Source organism: Crassostrea angulata, unplaced genomic scaffold (assembly GCF_025612915.1).
Source record: "Crassostrea angulata isolate pt1a10 unplaced genomic scaffold, ASM2561291v2 HiC_scaffold_145, whole genome shotgun sequence".
Taxonomy (NCBI): domain Eukaryota; kingdom Metazoa; phylum Mollusca; class Bivalvia; order Ostreida; family Ostreidae; genus Magallana; species Magallana angulata.
The window spans coordinates 43707-62033 of record NW_026441700.1 but is presented as its reverse complement, the minus strand read 5'-3'; the positions used below and the strand labels follow the sequence as shown (position 1 = coordinate 62033).

Genomic DNA, 18327 nt, shown 5'->3' with positions numbered 1-18327 from the left:
TCTCTGACGAATTTGTTTTTCTGTATTAATACCATGAAATATATTGGTTTCAAAATTTTCGCAACGATTTCTTAGATTACACTTTTTACAACAAGGAAACGTTATACTGTTAAATTGCATGTTTTCTTTTCGTACAGTGCATGATTTATAAACTGTTTTTTTTATCATTACTACATTTGCATTGCATGAGGTGAAGTTGCATGATCCGGTAGTTCATATCCATGTAAGTAAATGTGTGAGGTATTCTTGTAAAAACAAAAGGGGGGGGGGGGGTGATTATTCAGAGAAATGGCAATATTAGAAAATACAGAATATATAGCGATTTTTTTTTTTTAAAGAAATAGTCATGTCAAACAATAATAGCATTTGAATAATAAATTAACTCTTAAATTAAAAAATAAAAAGAAGGCATTTACAATATCATTTTATTAAATCACAACAACAACAAAAACCCAACATTTTCCCCTCTCTAAACATTGTTTTATTTGATATTATTTTAGTAACTGAAGCTTATAACATGGGTGTGGCGGCGCTCACCCTTGTAGCGGTAATGGTTTTGGGGTGCTCACTGCGCGCTCTCCTCAGGCACTACAATGTTTAGTGCCGGGTGCCAGTGCGGAGGCGTCCGCGCTCCAAGGAAGAGTGTCAACTGGAGGAGGGGTCCCGGTCTCGGATCTCTCCACAACCCGCCCTCAGCGGAGGTGGCCTGAAGGTAAATGATACTTTAATTAAAATGCATATGATAGTTATATATCTTACTTGATCATACATTATGTAAATATCAGTAGAAATGGTACATGTTATATTTATGGTTATAAAACACAGAATATATGATAGAATATTGTTTTAGATCGAAGAGGTGGAAATGACCACTAAAGAAAGAAGTGGGCAACCAAGCGACGCGGAGGAAACGGACAACTCCCCTTCTAGCGCAAACACGCGCTCCAGGTCCTCACAAAATAAGCACTCTCAACCATTAATATTAATACTTATAATTTAGTGTCTAAGTTACTTTTGTTGGGTTATTTTTTTCATTTTTTTTTTTGGGGGGGGGGGGGGCATATAGGACCTTCGCTTAAAATAATTATTCTGATTTTATTTCATTTGATGCTTTCACTATACTATTATTCTGATTAAATTTTTCAATTTTCTTTTTCAGTTGACCAGGGATATGTGTTGTGATTATTACATTTGAAATAGATCACAACATTTTGAAAAAAAAACTTTCTTGTTTTGTTTTCATTTAGGAATATTTAAAGGAAACCTTTGAGTGTAAAAAAAAAAGGTCATATGTTTCAATGATGAAGCTTACTGGTGTGTAAACAGATTTTAACATGTGTCAATGACACCATCTCTTCATACGTTAGATCAGATGGATTCGTCAATGAATACCAGGGTAGTATACATTAAATACGGATATGACAGATTAATGGGGATCACTGCTGCGTATAGGTTTTTTTAAACCAAACAGAAAAATGAGTTTTAAACCTATCGCCTCATCCCTAGTCTTACCTTACGCGGGGGTGTTAAGGAAGCATATGGGCAATTTAGCGTCTTAATTTGACTGTTATATTCAAAATCGTGAAATTAAATAACTATTTTGAATACGATCAAAAACTTAGTATTATCCTTTGAAATAGATGTAAGTGCAAAAAAATCGGGTAGTACATTACTGCCACATTGGTGCATTATCACGTGACAACTATAAATAGCTTACGTATATTCCTTAACATAAAATGAGATAGAACAACACTACCCCGCGGTTTACAAAATAAAATAAATAAACCAAGTGAAGGCAAAACATCTCAGTTTAATCAAAACTGCTGCTAGAATCCAATGTTTTTCTTAATTCAATAGTTATTCATCCAGTTCTCGTAAAACCTTCCCAACTTTTATAAAGTTTGTACGGAAAACGGCAAGTTGCATCAAAACAACACACAGCATGGGATTCTAGCAGCATTTTTCATTTTAAGCATTGATCAAACTAACGATACATATAAAATTCAAAGTTCAATATATGCGGGGTAAGTGTTGTTCTAGTCGGATTTTTATATCATAAACAACGACAGAGGAAAGCCTGGCCGAGAAATAAAAGCAAATTTACATACCTTTTAGCGAATGATTGATGCAACTAACATCTATCCTAGTATTCTTATGTCCCATTCTCAATAAATCACACCACAATATTTTATTAGAGTTCTTAGATTAGTTATGTTTTGAATATGTTTACAATGCTTTCCGATCAAATTCACACGACATTCAACTTTTAGTCATGACGTCATCAATGTATAAATCTACGTAATACAAACTAATTTCTGAAAAAAAAATTGACTTCAGTATTTTTATTTGCTTTTGGTCTACGTTTCGTTGCTTTGATAATTGAATATGTACATAATAACTAAGATTTGTGATATCACGAAATTACATGTAACTCAGAATCCATATGCTTCCTTAACACCCCCGCGTAGTACACGGTTGAAAGATTTCTTTAAAAAGCCATTAATGGATTCACGGGACTATATGGAATCCGGTGCAGACGGCGTAAACAATAGCCGATTTCCGAGATCTTATCGTCTTTACTGCGGAGGTAGAAAAGTTGCTGTCACGTGATCATTTGTTAGGCATAAAAAATGGCAGATCAGCATCATCACATCGGTGCAAAAACCGTCCCAGAATTACGCATTTTTTTGAGAGAAAGGGGAATCAGTTGTAATGAATATAGAAAGTTCACGTTAGTCAGGTTGGCTCAAGTCGCACTAGAACTTCAGTTACCGATCATTGTCGCGAAAGACGACTACAAAGTCATGAACTTGAAACGGCGCACCATACGGAGTCTTGATGGAGAAGAAATTGTCGCCCCAGATATAACGACTATTATAAGTCGCTTTACAAAGAATCTTAAAGAACTTCCTTGTCTGGAAATATGCGATGTGTTGATATATTTGCTGCGATCTTCTGCCTGGTCAGATAACAGATTAAAGAATTACAGACAAGACAACGGCTATAAACTGTACAAAGATGGACACATTAGTAATGTGCAGATGTACAACATTCCAAACTCAGATTATAATTACGTTTCGGCCACATGTGTTAGGGAAACAACTTTAAGCGAGAAACCGTATATTACATGGATATTACAGAAAAAGGATGGCCAAGTAATTTCTGCTGGATGTGCTTGTGTTGCGTAAGTGTTTATCACTCAGTACTGAATAAAAAGTTTAATGCATTACAAAATTATGTAAATAAAACATAATATTCATCAACACGTATTCATTTAGTAATGTTTACACTGAATTTGCCTTTAAAATTAGTGGGAAACTTATAAGACATGCGCGGATCTTGGGGGGGGGGGGGGGGTCCAGACCCCCCTTCCCCCTCTGCAAAATTCTTTTCTTTCTTTAAATTTTTTAAAAATTACATTATATACTCACCAAAAATATGCCTTGGACCCCCCCCCCCACCCCCCGTAACCGACAAACTCAAATAACCGTCAGACCCCCCTCCCCCCCAGAAAAATATTCTGGATTTGTGCATTCAGGATCTACATTTGCGACATGTATCATGTATTGCTCATTGTTTTCAAAGTGGGGGGGGGGGGGGGCACTAATGACAATTTAAGGGGGCCTGTCCTGCTACATGCTTGATAGTGTAAATATTTTCCAAATGTATTGTGATGTTTTATCTAGGAGCACTTTTCATTGTTTTGTAAATCAGTATAGATGTATTAGCAAATATACACACTTTACAATTCAGATTTAATCATTTTTAGGGATGATGGAACGTGTAAACACTGCACAGCTTTACTGTTTTCCTTTGCTGATTTTTGCACTCGCCATATGGACAGGAACACACAAGTAGGAACAGATCGCCCGTGCATATGGGACATACCTAGAAAAGTGTCAGTTCCCACAAAAATTGATGACCTTGATGTTAGATACAATAAAAATAATCCGTGCATTGCACCTACTTCTGCAGCTTTCCACTCTTCTAAAGTTCATGAACAATCCTTGCGAGATGTAGAATGTCATTTGTATAGATTGTGTAAAGGATCAGATTCTTTACTGCTTCATGTTCTTGAGCCTCCCTCAGATGACAGTGATGAAGAAATAAAGGATGAGCAGCCACCAAATATGACAAACTATATGAGTGAATTTATAAGAGAGAAAGTTAATACAGATTTTCTTACCTTTTTGAAAAGCAAATGCGATATAAATTTAATTAGTAAAATTGAAGTATTAACAAAAGGTCAAGGAAATTGTACTGAGTAATTCAAATATCGTGAAGGCAGAATCACTGCCTCTCTTGCATTTTCTGTGTGTCACTTTAGAGATTCAAACAAAGAAGATAATTATATTGTAAAAAAAATCATGAACTCCAGCTCTGTGCCCCTTTCAACTCCTGCAATTAAATATGGAAAAGAGCATGAAGCAATCGCTCGACTTCTATACCAGGAAAATTATAAAAAAGAGCACATAAAAGCCCATATTGTTGAAAGTGGATTACATGTGTCCAAGCAATATCCATACATGGGTGCCTCGCCAGATGGACTTGTGCAATGCAAATGCTGCGGGAATGGACTTCTAGAGATTAAGTGCACATATACACACAAAGACTTATCTCCAGATGAAGTTGCTACAAGGGACAAAAATTATTTTGTTTATATGGACGACAACAACAATGTTAAGTTGAAAACAAACACATCTTGGTATTACCAAATTCAGACCCAGCTTGGTGTGTGTGACAGAAAATGGTGTGACTTTGTCTTTTACACACAGAAAGGAATATCTGTCGACAGAATTTCTTTTGACAATACCTTATTTGAAATGATTGTATCAAAATCAAATTTCTTCTTCAACAAATATGTAATTCCTGCTCTTAAAAAAAATTACAAATGAAATATTAAAACACAATAACTTGTATTTTGTTTTATCATTTAATTTTGTTTTAATACTTGTGCACTTTTACAAAAATGCTCAAATTTATCACAATTCAAATCATTGAAAAATATTAAAACCAATCAGCATGACAATTTAATAGCTTTTTATCATGAATATACAATACTCTTAAAATTTTCCAAGAAAAATCAATACTTTAAACTTCTCTTCCAAAGAAATAGAAAATGTGCCACTCTCTAAACAAGTTGTCACACTGACCATGCAGACAGCGCATTATTTAATTTCAGCTTTTAATATAGATAAAGTAAATTTAAAAATGTAATACAAGTTCAGACATAAACAACATCGCTGTTTGACTAAATTATCAATACAATGATAACCAGTAGTGACTAAATTATCAATACCATGATAACCAGTAGTGACCAGGCACATGCAAATACCTAAATACAAAAACTTACAATAAGTTATAAGCATCATAATTATGCACTTTATACACAGGTGATACATCTAATTTTTCACAAGAGGTTTGTCAATATTGCAGAAAAATGCAGCAACTTTTAGCATTTGATTACAAATAGGTTTTAATTTCAATGGAATAATATTTGAGAGTAGTTTGAAACACTTTAGTCTTTGTATTGCCCTTTCTACATGAATTCTTAAATTTGCTATTTTTCTAGTTTTCCTTACTTCGCTAGCATTCAAACGTTTTCCTTTACCCCAAGGACACTTGTGAGTAAAGGGAGGAATGTTTAGAGTAGCTCTTCTCAAGGTCAAAAGGTCCCCAATGTTAAAGCCACGATCAGCCATAACTTCATCGAATGGCTCTATATTATCTAAAAAGGAACTATTCTCGGTAATATACCTATCTGATACATTTCCAGACCACAAGTCTGAAATATAGTTAAATGCACCTGAAGGGGTAATGCTTACTAAACACTTGAAAGTGTTATGATGTTTGTAAGAGCTGTAGGTTGCTGACTGACAAGTAGGAGTTTTTGGCCTCTGAACAAAAAATTCTGTGCAGTCTATAATAGCACAAGTCCTAGGGAACGATTTCTTAAATGATTTTGGCATGTATTTGATATTTTTTTCTCTAGACTGCCATTTAATAAGTGGACTGAAAACATCGTGCATATATGATATCCAGGTAGTAAAAATTTGGGATACCCGGGTCTTTGAAACACCAAATAAATCTGCAAGAACAAATCCTACTATTCCAAGTCTTAGTCTAACAAGAGTTAAAATGAATTCCTCATAGGGACTGAGCTTCCGTTTGGGTCCTGGTTTTTTACCTTCCTCTTCATACTTCATATCACCGACAGATTTTTTTCCTGACCAGTATTTGAGTTTGCATTTATCTGCTTCTATTGATGAAAACAATCCATCCAAAATAGGTTTACTGGGTAACCCTGTGTAATGTTTCACTGAAACATCGGACTTGATGACATTTTCTAAAAAACAGTCTCGCAACAATGCTTCTTTGTCAGATAGTTTTGCTTTCATCTCTCTGGTTTGCCGCTGCAAGAGTTCAATGCCCTCTCCTGTGAGATCTGTTTGTGTGGACATGTCAACAGGTTCAGGTCTTTCCCAGCTTTTTTCTTCAGACATGTATGAATGATCATGATTCACAACACCTACAATGATATAAATTTAGTGAAAAGAGCGATTTGCATATACTTTTGCATCTATGTTTAACTTTAAAACCTTCGTAATTTAAATAATTGCAGTATTATTATTTATCATTACAAAATTTTATAAATGAGCCTTACTGGACTTTGCTGCTATTCCTGGCAATTTTCTGGATCGAACATGAGAAACTGTGTTTTCACCTTTAACAATAAGAAAGAGACAAACAATACAATACCATAAACCTGAGTTATATGTGCATTGTAAAACATCAACTATACTGGTGCGCGACCAGTTCTTGCCGAGTACCATTTCTTGCCAGTGCATTGTTACCGGTACCTCATTTTTCGTATATAATTTTGTGTTGATAAAATGACGTAACAATGCACTGGCGAGAATGGTCCTCGGCGAGAACTGGTCACACTCCAGAATATATATAAGTAAAGTTTTACTGCAACTGGTCAACTACATGGGTATCAAAAGATCCGAGACATTTATTTTTGATTTTACCTTCCATAACTGCAGTTACAATAACTTCTGCTGCAACTGGTGGTGCATTGAAAAGTTCAGTCTCAGTTGTATTATCATCCTGAAGTTGATCAAGTCGAGCAGAAGTGATGTTTCTTTTTTCTACAGCATTCTGTGGTCTCTCCTTCAAAGGGCGCATGAAATTATTTCTTGGAAACAATGTTGGGATTGGGTTACACTCAGTAGGTCTTCCATCAACAAAATGATTAGAACACACCCGGTGATGTCTTTTTGGTTCAAAATTCTCTCTATTAATCTAGTAAATCAGTAAAATATTTGTATTCATATAAATGGTTTATGGAGAAAATTCGGATTGACAGTCTGTCATGTTTACATTCTTAAAATCTAGAATAACCGACTTTATTTTCTGATTAAGATTTGCAAAATAACTGATTGGAATTTTATATATACGTCAAAAATTAAGTACCATGGCTTGCTTTTGCAAAAACAATGTACCTGAGAGATCCACCGCTTTCTAATTTTATTGTTCTTTAAGCGGGTTGGAAACGGGAAAAAATCGACTCCTTCCATAGCAGGATACTTTTCCAGGTTCCGCTTTTTACGTCCGTCTGACGTACAACCTGGGACAACACACCAGTACTTGGAAATATTTGGTTTAGCCATTACACAAATTGTCCACAATTATGACAACATGCCTAACAAATCAGCATCGTCACGTGACCGCGGTGCGTAAAATAAAAACCAATACGGTAAAACAGAGCATCCCGGAAATCGGCTATTGTGTGTGATATTGTATACCTTTTATTCCAAATTGTTTAAGGGGGAAGTCTACACCGTAACCAATATGTCTGACTGCCGGTTGAACCGCCATCTTGTTCCGGATTGGCTTGTTTTGTAATGGAACAAAATAACCATACACCGTATTTTTGGAACTCTTTAATAGAGGAGTTTAAAAAAAGTATAAAATTACGTAAACGCTTACACAGTGGGATAAAAATATATGCGTATCAAAAGCTTTTAAACTACATTGATTATCAGCTGTTTTTGCGAAAAGCCGGTTGTGAAGTTTGAAGATCGCTTGTATACTCATCATGTCAGTTGCAGTACACGACCATACATACGGGGCAGATTATAAATGTAAGTATGGAATTTTTGAATTATAAAAATAATCACCATCTCTTCTCTATATATTGAATTCACATTCCTAATTTTATTCTGGACTGAAGGGGCGCGGATAGTAGCCTTCTTAAAAGATAATTGGATAGATGAATAAATAAAGACAAGCTATATAAATTGTTCTTTTTTTATTTGTTCTATTAGTTAATAATCCGAGTACTAGTATACAACGAATACTGTTTTGTACCAAGAAAAAAATTATAAACTATTTTTATGCACGAACATTTTTCATTTACATATATACATATTACATGTATGATTATTATATAAATGTTTTTATGGAAAATTTATAGGCAGCAATAGCAGTGGAAAATGTGTAAAAGAAGATATGATGGATCCGGTGGATCCGGAGGATTATGCTGTACATTATGACCACTCTTATAAGTGTATGGTAAAACCATGTATGTGTAAATTTGCATAAGATTTTTATCATAATATTCATTTGTATAGGGACAATAGAAGAAAAATTAACACATTTTAATGTGTTATTAAATTTAAAGAGTTAATATGCTGTATATATATGCTAAAATATTTTGAAAGGTTCGAGCAATGATGTCCAAGCAGACCAGAAAGATGATGAGACAGAATATGTCATCTCAGAGGATGATGATAATGAAGACGAAGGAAATACAGGTTGAGTTTGAATGCATATTTTGTATAAAGCACAACAGTTAATACATGTACATTGATATATATCAGTACAATTGATACTTATGTATTTATGTATTTTTTTAATATACAGGTGGAAATTTCTATCATTTGCAAGGACGTATATCATTGATCTTGAAATAATAATTTAAGGTCTGGAAAGAGGTTGTCATTATTGCAAAAAACCTCTACAGTTGTCCTCTTGCATTGGAGACACCAGATATGGACTAGGTAGTATATAAATATATACACAAATAATGTTGACAAATGTAAAGCTTTCATATAAAAATGTACATTTACGCGTAATTTTGATATATAGCAAATATATATTAAATATTTATAATGTTTTGAAATTTGATTTTATAATCAATACATGTATTTAATTTTTTTTGATTTTAAATGTTTATACAGGAAGCTTACTTCACATGGAATGTGAGCACTGTGAAAAAGTTACATTAATACCTACTGGAACGAGACATGGTCCTAATGTTTGGGATGTAAACTCCAAATTAGGTGCAGGTAAATTAATTTTTTATAAGACATATTTGACATTTTGTTTAAAACAACATTATGTTTTTTCTTCTTTGATAAATCATTTTTATAGCTATGCTTTTTTGTGGCATTGGAGAAACCACAATGAACTCTCTTCTTGGGGCATTAAATTTGCCATCTGTTACCAAAACTACATTGAAGAAGAGAAAGAGAAGCAGGGATTGCATTTGAAGAAGTTGCTTATGAGTCTTGTTGTGAAGCACTTCTGGGAGAAAAGAGCAGGTAGGTAAATAAAAATATATTGTAAAATATTTGATTTTTTTTTTTTTGGTGAAATACTTAAAAACAAAAAACAATGGTGATAAATCTTTAAATAACAGGTGTGCAAGTCCTGATAGCGTCGAAACTGTAAGCTTTGATGCTGGCTGGCAGACACGAGGAAGTGGTAGAAATTATGCCAGCCACACAGGTAATTTTATTTATAATCTATAAAAATTTAAATCTATACTTATGCTAATGTTATCATACTTGAAAATATTGATTTACATTTTGTTATTATAAGGACACGGAAGTATGATTGGAATTAACACTGGAAAAGTCCTGTCATACTCATACAGATGCAGGATTTGTAGATTCTGTGACAGAGCTGTAGACAGGGTTCCTAAGGATCATGATTGCCGCAAAAACTGGGAGAAATCTTCAAAAGCTATGGAGTCTGATATGGCAATAGAGGTAATCCACAAATGTTTATTATTTATACTGTAGACAGTGCAATATTTTTGCATCAGTTTGCATAAAATATAGTAAGTTTGTATTAGGTGGTGTTTTTTTTTTTTATAAATTAAAGGCCTTAATTTAATGGGTTTTATTCATTATAGATGTTACAGGACCTCAAACAAAGAGGATTTCATGTAAAAAAGCTAATAATGGACAACGATTCAACAACCATTTCAAGGTACTTTAGTATGAAGCATTTGTAAACAATTTATTAAAATTTGTGTTTAGCATATAATTTTTTATAAAAAGTTTTAATTCATTTGTTTTTTTAGAGCGAAAGCTGCTTTTGATGAAAACCTGGAGAAACATTGTGATTTTAATCATACAAAGAAGAATTTCACCAGCAGGTTATTTGAATTGAGAAAAGAAAAAAAGTACCCCACTCTAGGCCCGAAGGCTATAAATCACCTGACGAAATGTTTTACGTATGCAGTTAAAGGCAACTCGGACAGGCAATCCTAAGAAAACAATCTAAGAGCTATTCCATTTCATGTGACAGGGGACCATTCCAAATGTGGAGACTGGTGCGGGTAAGAAAATAAATACCAGTAAATTAAATATTGTCAGACTGTTATGGTATATATAAATTTTGACAACCCATAAATTTTGTATTGTATTTTTGTAGCTTTGTGAAGCAACCAGAAGGATACAAACCGAAAAATTTGCCGTACGGGAAATATCTTCAAGGAAATGGTATTTTGACAGATCTACAGAAAGTATTTGAATATTTCTTTAAAAATGTGGATCGCCTGTTGAACATGGGGAGCACGCAGGCCAATGCAAGTTTTAACAACATCGTTGCATCAAAGCATCAAAAAACCGTTTTTATGGTGGATCTGAGTCAACTGCTTTTAGAGTGACAGCAGCTGTGTTGCAGAAAAACATTGGTCATGATGCCCTTTCTAAGGTTTGTTGATTTGTTTGCAGTTATGTTTATGTATGTGAATATTCATAAAATAGCATTTTGCCTAAATTTTCATTGCATCAATATACAAGTAATTTATATTATTAAAACTTTTTTCATAAAATAAAAGTATATATTACATAGGCCGAATTATGTTATTATTGTTTTTGCAGGTCTACGAAAACATGTTATTGTCTCCAGGGAAAAACACACAGTATTTCCTTGAACGAGCAAGCAACACAAGAAAATACAACCAGAAGGTGAAGTCCAGCATTGCTTACAAAAAGCGACGGTATGAACTCAAGTCCTCAACAGCAAAACAGGTAAACATAATAATGTGTTTTCAATTTACATGTATTTCAAAAGCACAATTATTTATTCGGGACAGAATGTATTTTTTCTTAGACATGCACATATCGATGTACTAAATAAATTATTCATTGTATAAAACAGGTATTAACAGCTGAAATAAAGGAAGGGGCGACGTACAAATCAGGTGTTGATCTTAACCCCTCAGCAGACTCTATTGAAGAAATACCCGATGCAACTCTACCACCAACACCAAGACTAGTTGACGAAGGAGGAAATACATTTATTTATTTTGATTTAGAGACCACTGGCTTGGGTAATAAACTTTCTTTGTATTACAATTGACAAATAAAAATATTGAATATGGAATGAATTGCAAATTCTTTTAATAACGAAGTAACATAAAAAAATATGAATTAAACTAGACTCTTGTTGCAAAAGCAACAAAAAGGTCTTCCGTTTTGATATACATGTATCAATTTAACTGTAAGACATTGCTTCTCTCAGTATTTCATAACCATTAGACAACAGGACTTAATTGACTATCAATTTGTCTTACTTTGTCAAACAGAAGCAGTAAATCTCTTAAACAACATGAATTGTTTGAACTCTTCCGGTGTGGACCGGAAGTGACGGTCGACAAAATAAAAACGGTTAAACACATCTTCTATCAAATGTCTATCATCCGTGTAAGTTTTGTGTCTTGGTCACTTACAGTTTATGAGACTTCGCTGTCATAATATTTGTTTTAAAAAGACTACCTGAGATATTTGAGATATCTCACCGGAAGTAATTTTTTTTGTTTATCAATCATCGGATAGATGACATATGAAAGCGTTTATACCTTTATATCATTTCAGTGTTAAACAAATAAAATGCGTAAAAACATAATTTTTGAAGTGCTTCCGGTGACGACCGGAAGTTACGACGAACAAAACAAAATGGAGAAACATTGGAAGTTCTTACTTCACACAAAGATTGCTTATGACCTAAGGGTGTGTCATGACCTTGACCCAAGTTCATTTGGACAAGGTCAAGGTCAATAGCAGAAAAAAGTGCAAAATTCTTGTCCGGTCCTTATCTTTCTTATGGAGAAACATTGGAAGTTCTCAGTTCACACAAAGATTGCTTATAAGCTAAGGGTTTGTCATGACCTTGACCCAAGGTCAATTGAGGAAGTTCAAGGTCATTGTTAAAAAAAAATCGGACTCAGTATACCAATAATTCAAAATGTTTATATTAAGTGGCTGCTTGACATGTGGAATTTCGTTTGATTCGAGTCATGTTTGTTAACATAAGGATGCAAATGTCCTCATGCATTAACAGTTAACTTGAACTAAAATGGAATTTAAAGAATAGAAATTGGTTTGTGTACTCGTATAAGCATTAACAGTTTTAAAAAATAGAGCAGTTGTTATTTATAGAAAATGGATGATGAAATAGATTCATTCAATATTTTCTATAATAGAAAAAATACATGAGTTATGATTTTTCTTAGCGGGGGGTATCAATTGTGAGCTTGCTCACAGTACCTCTAGTTTTATTAGTAATAGATAAAAGGTACCCAAATTCCACTGGCACAGAACATGAGAGGATCGCGCATATGTTTTTATTTTGCAAATTATATTTTTAATTTTAAATATTGACTCTACAATAGAAACGAAAAAATTATTCTAATGATTCATTTCACTAAAAATAATTTTTATGATAAGTGTTTTTTTTTTGTAAAAAGATTACATGATTAGCCTATATATTTGAACATTTTACTTTGCATTTGTGTTTTACAACAGTAATGCACATTATTGCCGATACCCTGCATAGAGGGAGCAAAATTTTAAACCTGCGACCAACCTTAAACGCCAGAAATTTATATCTGCAAAAATCGCAAGAGGCACCCCTCACAGATTTTACAATTTCAATGTTATTTTCTGGGAGTTAGAAACTATAAGAAATTCTGTGTTTGTGATTTTATATCCCATAGGTCTTTAATCACTTATTTAGGTAAAAAACTTAAGAATGTGTTAATTCTTAATTGGACACTAAATTTTGTCAAATAATTGTTGTAGCTATGCCATAATGCATATTAACTGTTATTAATGTGTTTGAATTTTTGTTATTATTATTAATATTTTTGATATTAAAGATGCCAAAGAGAAAGTCATTGACTGGTAGAAAGGAGAGAGAGAAGCGGAAGTCAATGAGAAGGCAACAAAAACAGGATGACATCCCTCAAGATGAGATTAGGTCAGAGTCTCCTGCTGACTTGGGTTCTCCTGGCCAAGGTTCGATTGGGTTACCTCCTGTTAAGGAAAAACCCATGGCCAGGGTGCAGGCCTCTCCTTGTGAGAGAATGCACTCAGCCCCGAGGTTGTCACCTCCTCGGGGAAGTCGTCTGATTGTCCCAAAGGACAAGGTAGCATCCCCTGACTCCCCAGCGTGGGTTTGTACTCCACCGAGAGTACCTGAATCAGACATCTGGATGATGTCAGGTTCAGCAGGTCAGGCGCAGCTGATACCTTCCAGGGAGGAAGAGGTCAGCAGGGCATTAAAAAAAGATGAAAGGCACGTAGAGGAATATAACAAAGACAATATAACGGAAAACAAAGGCAATATAAAGAAAAACAAAGGCAATATAAAAGAAAACAAAGGCAATATAAAGAAAAACAAAGGCAACTTTAAGAAACACAAAGACGACATAGAGGAAAACAAAGTCAATACAAAAGAATACAAAGGCGATATAGAGAAAACTAAGAAAAATATTGAAGAACCAAAGAAGTATACAAAAAAATCAAAGACATATACAGAGAAATCAAAGATATATTCAGTGAAATCAGAAATATGTGACAGAAATGCTACAGATATACCTGTGGAGGAATATTTTGGATGTATTGGTAGAGGTGAAACAAATGACGCAAAAGGAAATAAGTTTGAAGTAAAAAAAAATGGGATTACATGTATGAATGAAAACGATGTGAATAGTGATAGAAAAGTTAGTAGTACACAAGTTACTGGTAGAATAAAAGATGATAAATATTCAAAAAATTTCAATTTGTCTGTGCAAGGTTCATTTCATCAGGGTGATCCAATGTTTGGTGAAAATGCTGGAACTCAGTGTGTAGCAAATTCTTTAACAGCATTGGCATATCATAAATTAAAGAATTGTGAGCAATGGCAATCTGGAGATATGAACAAAATATTGGCAACAGGAGATGAGATGTATTCCTATCTACAGTGTAGTTCAACAATTTCTAACAGATACCTTTTAGTAAATGAATTGCCTCAGTTTTTTGAATGCTTTGGTAGGATTTTTGAGTTTAAAGCAAACGAGTCTTTACCGAGTCTGATTAACTTGGCAGATGTAGTACTGAATTATGATGACTTCAATGCCTATCAGGTATTAGAGGCACTTCAAATAGCCCTTGATGACAATGATGGCTGTTTTGTGTGTTTTGGCGGAAATACATTTTTGATTGGGAAATGCCACCATAGATTTTTTACATTTGATTCCCACTCAAGGTCATCTGCAGGATTTCAAAGTGTAAATGGTAAAAGTACACGAGTATTGTATGAATCAGTACAAGATGCATGCAATCATATCCTGTCTCTAGCTATGTCAATGGGTTACTCTCAAGCAGTTGAATGTGAAATAACTGGAGTGCAATGCTCAATGAAACGGTTTTCATTAGAAGAAGGTATTAAGAAACAATTGCAAATCATTGACGAAGAACATGAAATGAACAAATCTGCAGAGATTCAATGCAATATTAGTTGTACTGGTTTAAAAGATGCTGATGAGGTACAATTTGTTGGGAGTGAGCAGCATCAGATTAGATTTTTACCTCTTTCTAATGATCAAAAGAAAACACATTGTGAAATCTTAAGGATACCATATTCAATGCAGAAATGTGAAAATCAACATCAGTATGGACAGAAGATAACAGTGCCTATGACCACTGTACCAGTTGAGCCAGATGGAAATTGTTTCTTCAGAGCAATCTCGTTCTGTTTAACAGGAAAGCAAGAGTATCATCACACGATACGTTTAGCAGTATGTCATCATCTGTTGGAAAATCGCTTGCTTTTCACATCATTCTTAAGGCCAGGTCAAACTTCTATAGAGAACCACATTTCCTCGTCAGGCATGAGCATGGATGGAAAATGGGCAACTGAAATAGAGATTCTTGCATTGTCCCATTTACTGAAAATTGAAATTCACACATACTCGGAGAATAAATGGATTACTTTTTCTGGATTAATGGTAGATTCAGAGGAAAACATGACATCATTGGGAGGCATTTATTTGGATCATAAGAATCAGAATCATTATAATGTTGTTACATCTGTTACTTTGGAAGAAAATGTGTCAGTAACAACATCACAGAAACTATCAGGTTTGAAAGAAAACAATAGGAATTTTGTAGATAGAAACCGAAAGAGACAACAACGAGAATCTGTTTCATTTCAAAATGAAAGATACAAAACTCGAAAGTCAGAAGTTAGTGCTAAAGAAACTAAATTGAACAAGCAAAACATGAAGTACAAGACGGACTTAGAATTCAAAAGAAAATGCATTGTAGATTCAAAGAAAAGATACAGAGATGATGAACACTATCGTGAAAATTTAATACAAATAGGTGTTCAACGATATAAAACAAACCAGCTTCACAAAGAAAAGATGAAAGAAAGAAGTAAAAAAAAGTATGAAACAAACCAGCTACACAGAGAAGAAGTCAAAGAAAGAAGCAGACAGAAATATAAAACAGATCAATCATTCAAAGAGGAAGTTAAACAAAGAAGCACACAGAAATATAAAACAGATCAATCATTCAAAGAGGAAGTCAAACAAAGAAGCACACAGAAATATAAAACAGATCAATCATTCAAAGAGGAAGTCAAACAAAGAAGCACACAGAAATATAAAACAGATCAATCATTCAAAGAGGAAGTCAAACAAAAAAGCTCACAGAAATATAAAACAGATCAATCATTCAAAGAGGAAGTCAAACAAAGAAGCGTACAGAAATATAAAACAGATAAACAGCATAAACAAAATGTTAAAATAGCTAATAAAGTTAAATATCATTCCAATCTAGAAACAAAGATACAGAAAAAAGCTTCTGTGCAAAAAAAAAAGAAAAGCACTGCACAAAATGCTTGAAAATACTGATGAAGTGGTGAGATCATTCAAAATTAGCATTAGACATGGACCGGAATACACATGCTGCTGCTGTCATCGCCTTCTGTTTGAAAACCAGATACAAGGATGTTCACTTGAAATGTATGAAAAAAGTATTAAAGCAGCTCAGGTTGCAAATTTGTGCATTGATAAGAAATATGTTCATAGCTGTACATCTGCATGTGTTGAGAATTGTCCAAAATCACGCACCTGGATTTGTTTTACATGCCATAGAAAACTTCTCAGTGGAAATGTTCCTGCTGAAGCAGCTTTTAACAAAATGTGTTTGGAAGATATTCCACCAGAGCTTAATAGCTTAAATACTCTAGAACAGCATCTTATTGCTCTACATATACCTTTCATGAAAGTGACAATGCTTCCAAAAGGTGGCCAACAAAATGTACATGGACCTGTTGTATGTGTGCCATCAAACATAAAGAAAACAAGCAGTTTGCCTTTGGATGGAAATGAAAATCTTTTGTTACGAGTTAAGCTGAAGCGAAAGTTGTCCTACAAGGGATATTATGAATATCAGTTTGTTAACCCTAGTCACATTAGAATAGCTCTCAATTATCTGAAAGAAAACAATCAGTGGTATCATGATGTTGAAATCAATACAAATTGGGAGAAAGATAATGACCAAAATACGTTGTTCAGCCAGCCGGAAGTATTTGACAATGAAGAAATAGTTAAAGAACAGATCAATGAAATTGAAGAAGTTGCTACAGATACTTGTTTACAACCTGTTGATATTGCACAAGAAGTCTTGGATCACTACTTTGACGATGTTTATAATATAGCTCCAGGTGAAGGACAAAATCCAGTAAGAATGCTGCAAGAGGAGGGCAATGAAGCGAAGACGTTTCCTCACTTATTTCCATCTGGAAAATATTCATGGAATGAAAGTCGAGATGTGAGGATAACACTTTCTCGATATTTTAACAACAGGTTGATGAATGCAGATAATAGGTTTGCAAAGGATACAAATTACATTTTCTTTTGTCAATACTTATCTGAATTGAATCAGGTCATTGAGAAAACACAAATTTCAATTCGCAAATCTGTGTCTAAACTTGATGGAGGGATACCAGTCACTACAGAAATGTTACAAAATCCTGTTGTACTTGCAAAACTGCTCAGGAGTGATGAAGCCCTGCGATTTATGCAACCAATAAGAGGAACACCTGCATATTGGTCAACTGCACAAAAAGATCTTTTTGCTATGCTTCGACAACTTGGAATTCCAACATGGTTCTGTTCCTTTTCTGCCGCAGAATTCAGGTGGAATGAAATACTGAGCTCAATTATGCTACAAATGAATGACAACAGAAATCCCTCTGATTTAGATTGGACTGAGAAAAGTGAAATTTTGAGAAACAATCCTGTTACAGTTGGAAGGATGTTTGAACATAGGTTCCATATTTTCCAGAAAAATGTAATAATGTCCCCAGCAGAACCCATTGGACATATTTTAGATTATTTTGTAAGAGTTGAGTTTCAGCAGAGAGGTTCACCGCATATGCATTGCTTGTACTGGGTTGAGAATGCCCCCAAATTAGATGAAGACAGTGAGGAGAGTATTTGTCAATTTATTGATAGGCATATCACATGTGCTCTACCATCAGAAGACACTGAGCAAGAACTTAGACAAACTGTGCTGGATGTGCAACAACATAGCAAAAGTCACTCAAAATCATGTAGAAAAAAAGGAACAGAGTGTAGGTTCAATTTTCCAAGACCACCATCTGAGCGTACATTCATTTCAAGACAACTGGAACAAAATTTGGAGGATGATTCAGGTAATGAATTAAGTTGTCCGCAGGCAAAGGAGATTT

At 34.2% G+C, this 18327-nt stretch overlaps 3 protein-coding genes and 1 pseudogene across 5 annotated transcripts; 3 read left to right on the top strand and 1 right to left on the bottom strand.

Moving 5' to 3' along the window:
• Positions 1-517: 517 nt before the first annotated feature.
• Positions 518-980, top strand: LOC128169517 (uncharacterized; annotated as a pseudogene).
• A 1585-nt stretch (positions 981-2565) lies between these two features.
• On the top strand, positions 2566-4676 carry LOC128169521 (uncharacterized). The gene is made up of 2 exons (XM_052835649.1): positions 2566-3184; positions 3770-4676. The coding sequence occupies exons 1-2, from the start codon at positions 2631-2633 to the stop codon at positions 4266-4268; spliced, it is 1053 nt and encodes a 350-aa protein (XP_052691609.1). The 5' UTR covers positions 2566-2630; the 3' UTR covers positions 4269-4676.
• Positions 4677-4910: 234 nt separating this feature from the next.
• On the bottom strand, positions 4911-7753 carry LOC128169520 (THAP domain-containing protein 11-like). Of its 3 annotated transcripts, XM_052835646.1 has the most exons (4): positions 7506-7719; positions 7032-7305; positions 6665-6724; positions 4911-6529 (listed from the first exon to the last, which is right to left on the bottom strand). In XM_052835646.1, exons 1-4 carry the CDS (start codon positions 7671-7673, stop codon positions 5403-5405), a joined length of 1629 nt encoding a protein of 542 aa, XP_052691606.1. In that variant the 5' UTR covers positions 7674-7719; the 3' UTR covers positions 4911-5402. The 3 variants fall into 3 exon arrangements, with proteins under 3 accessions (XP_052691606.1, XP_052691607.1, XP_052691608.1); XM_052835647.1 differs by lacking the exon at positions 7506-7719 and having other exon boundaries at positions 7032-7478; XM_052835648.1 differs by lacking the exon at positions 4911-6529 and having other exon boundaries at positions 6648-6724; positions 7506-7753.
• A 1950-nt stretch (positions 7754-9703) lies between these two features.
• Positions 9704-10870, top strand: LOC128169512 (uncharacterized). Its single transcript, XM_052835640.1, has 5 exons — positions 9704-9795; positions 9889-10058; positions 10205-10281; positions 10376-10633; positions 10729-10870. The coding sequence occupies exons 2-4, from the start codon at positions 9900-9902 to the stop codon at positions 10563-10565; spliced, it is 426 nt and encodes a 141-aa protein (XP_052691600.1). The 5' UTR covers positions 9704-9795; positions 9889-9899; the 3' UTR covers positions 10566-10633; positions 10729-10870.
• Positions 10871-18327: the final 7457 nt, after the last annotated feature.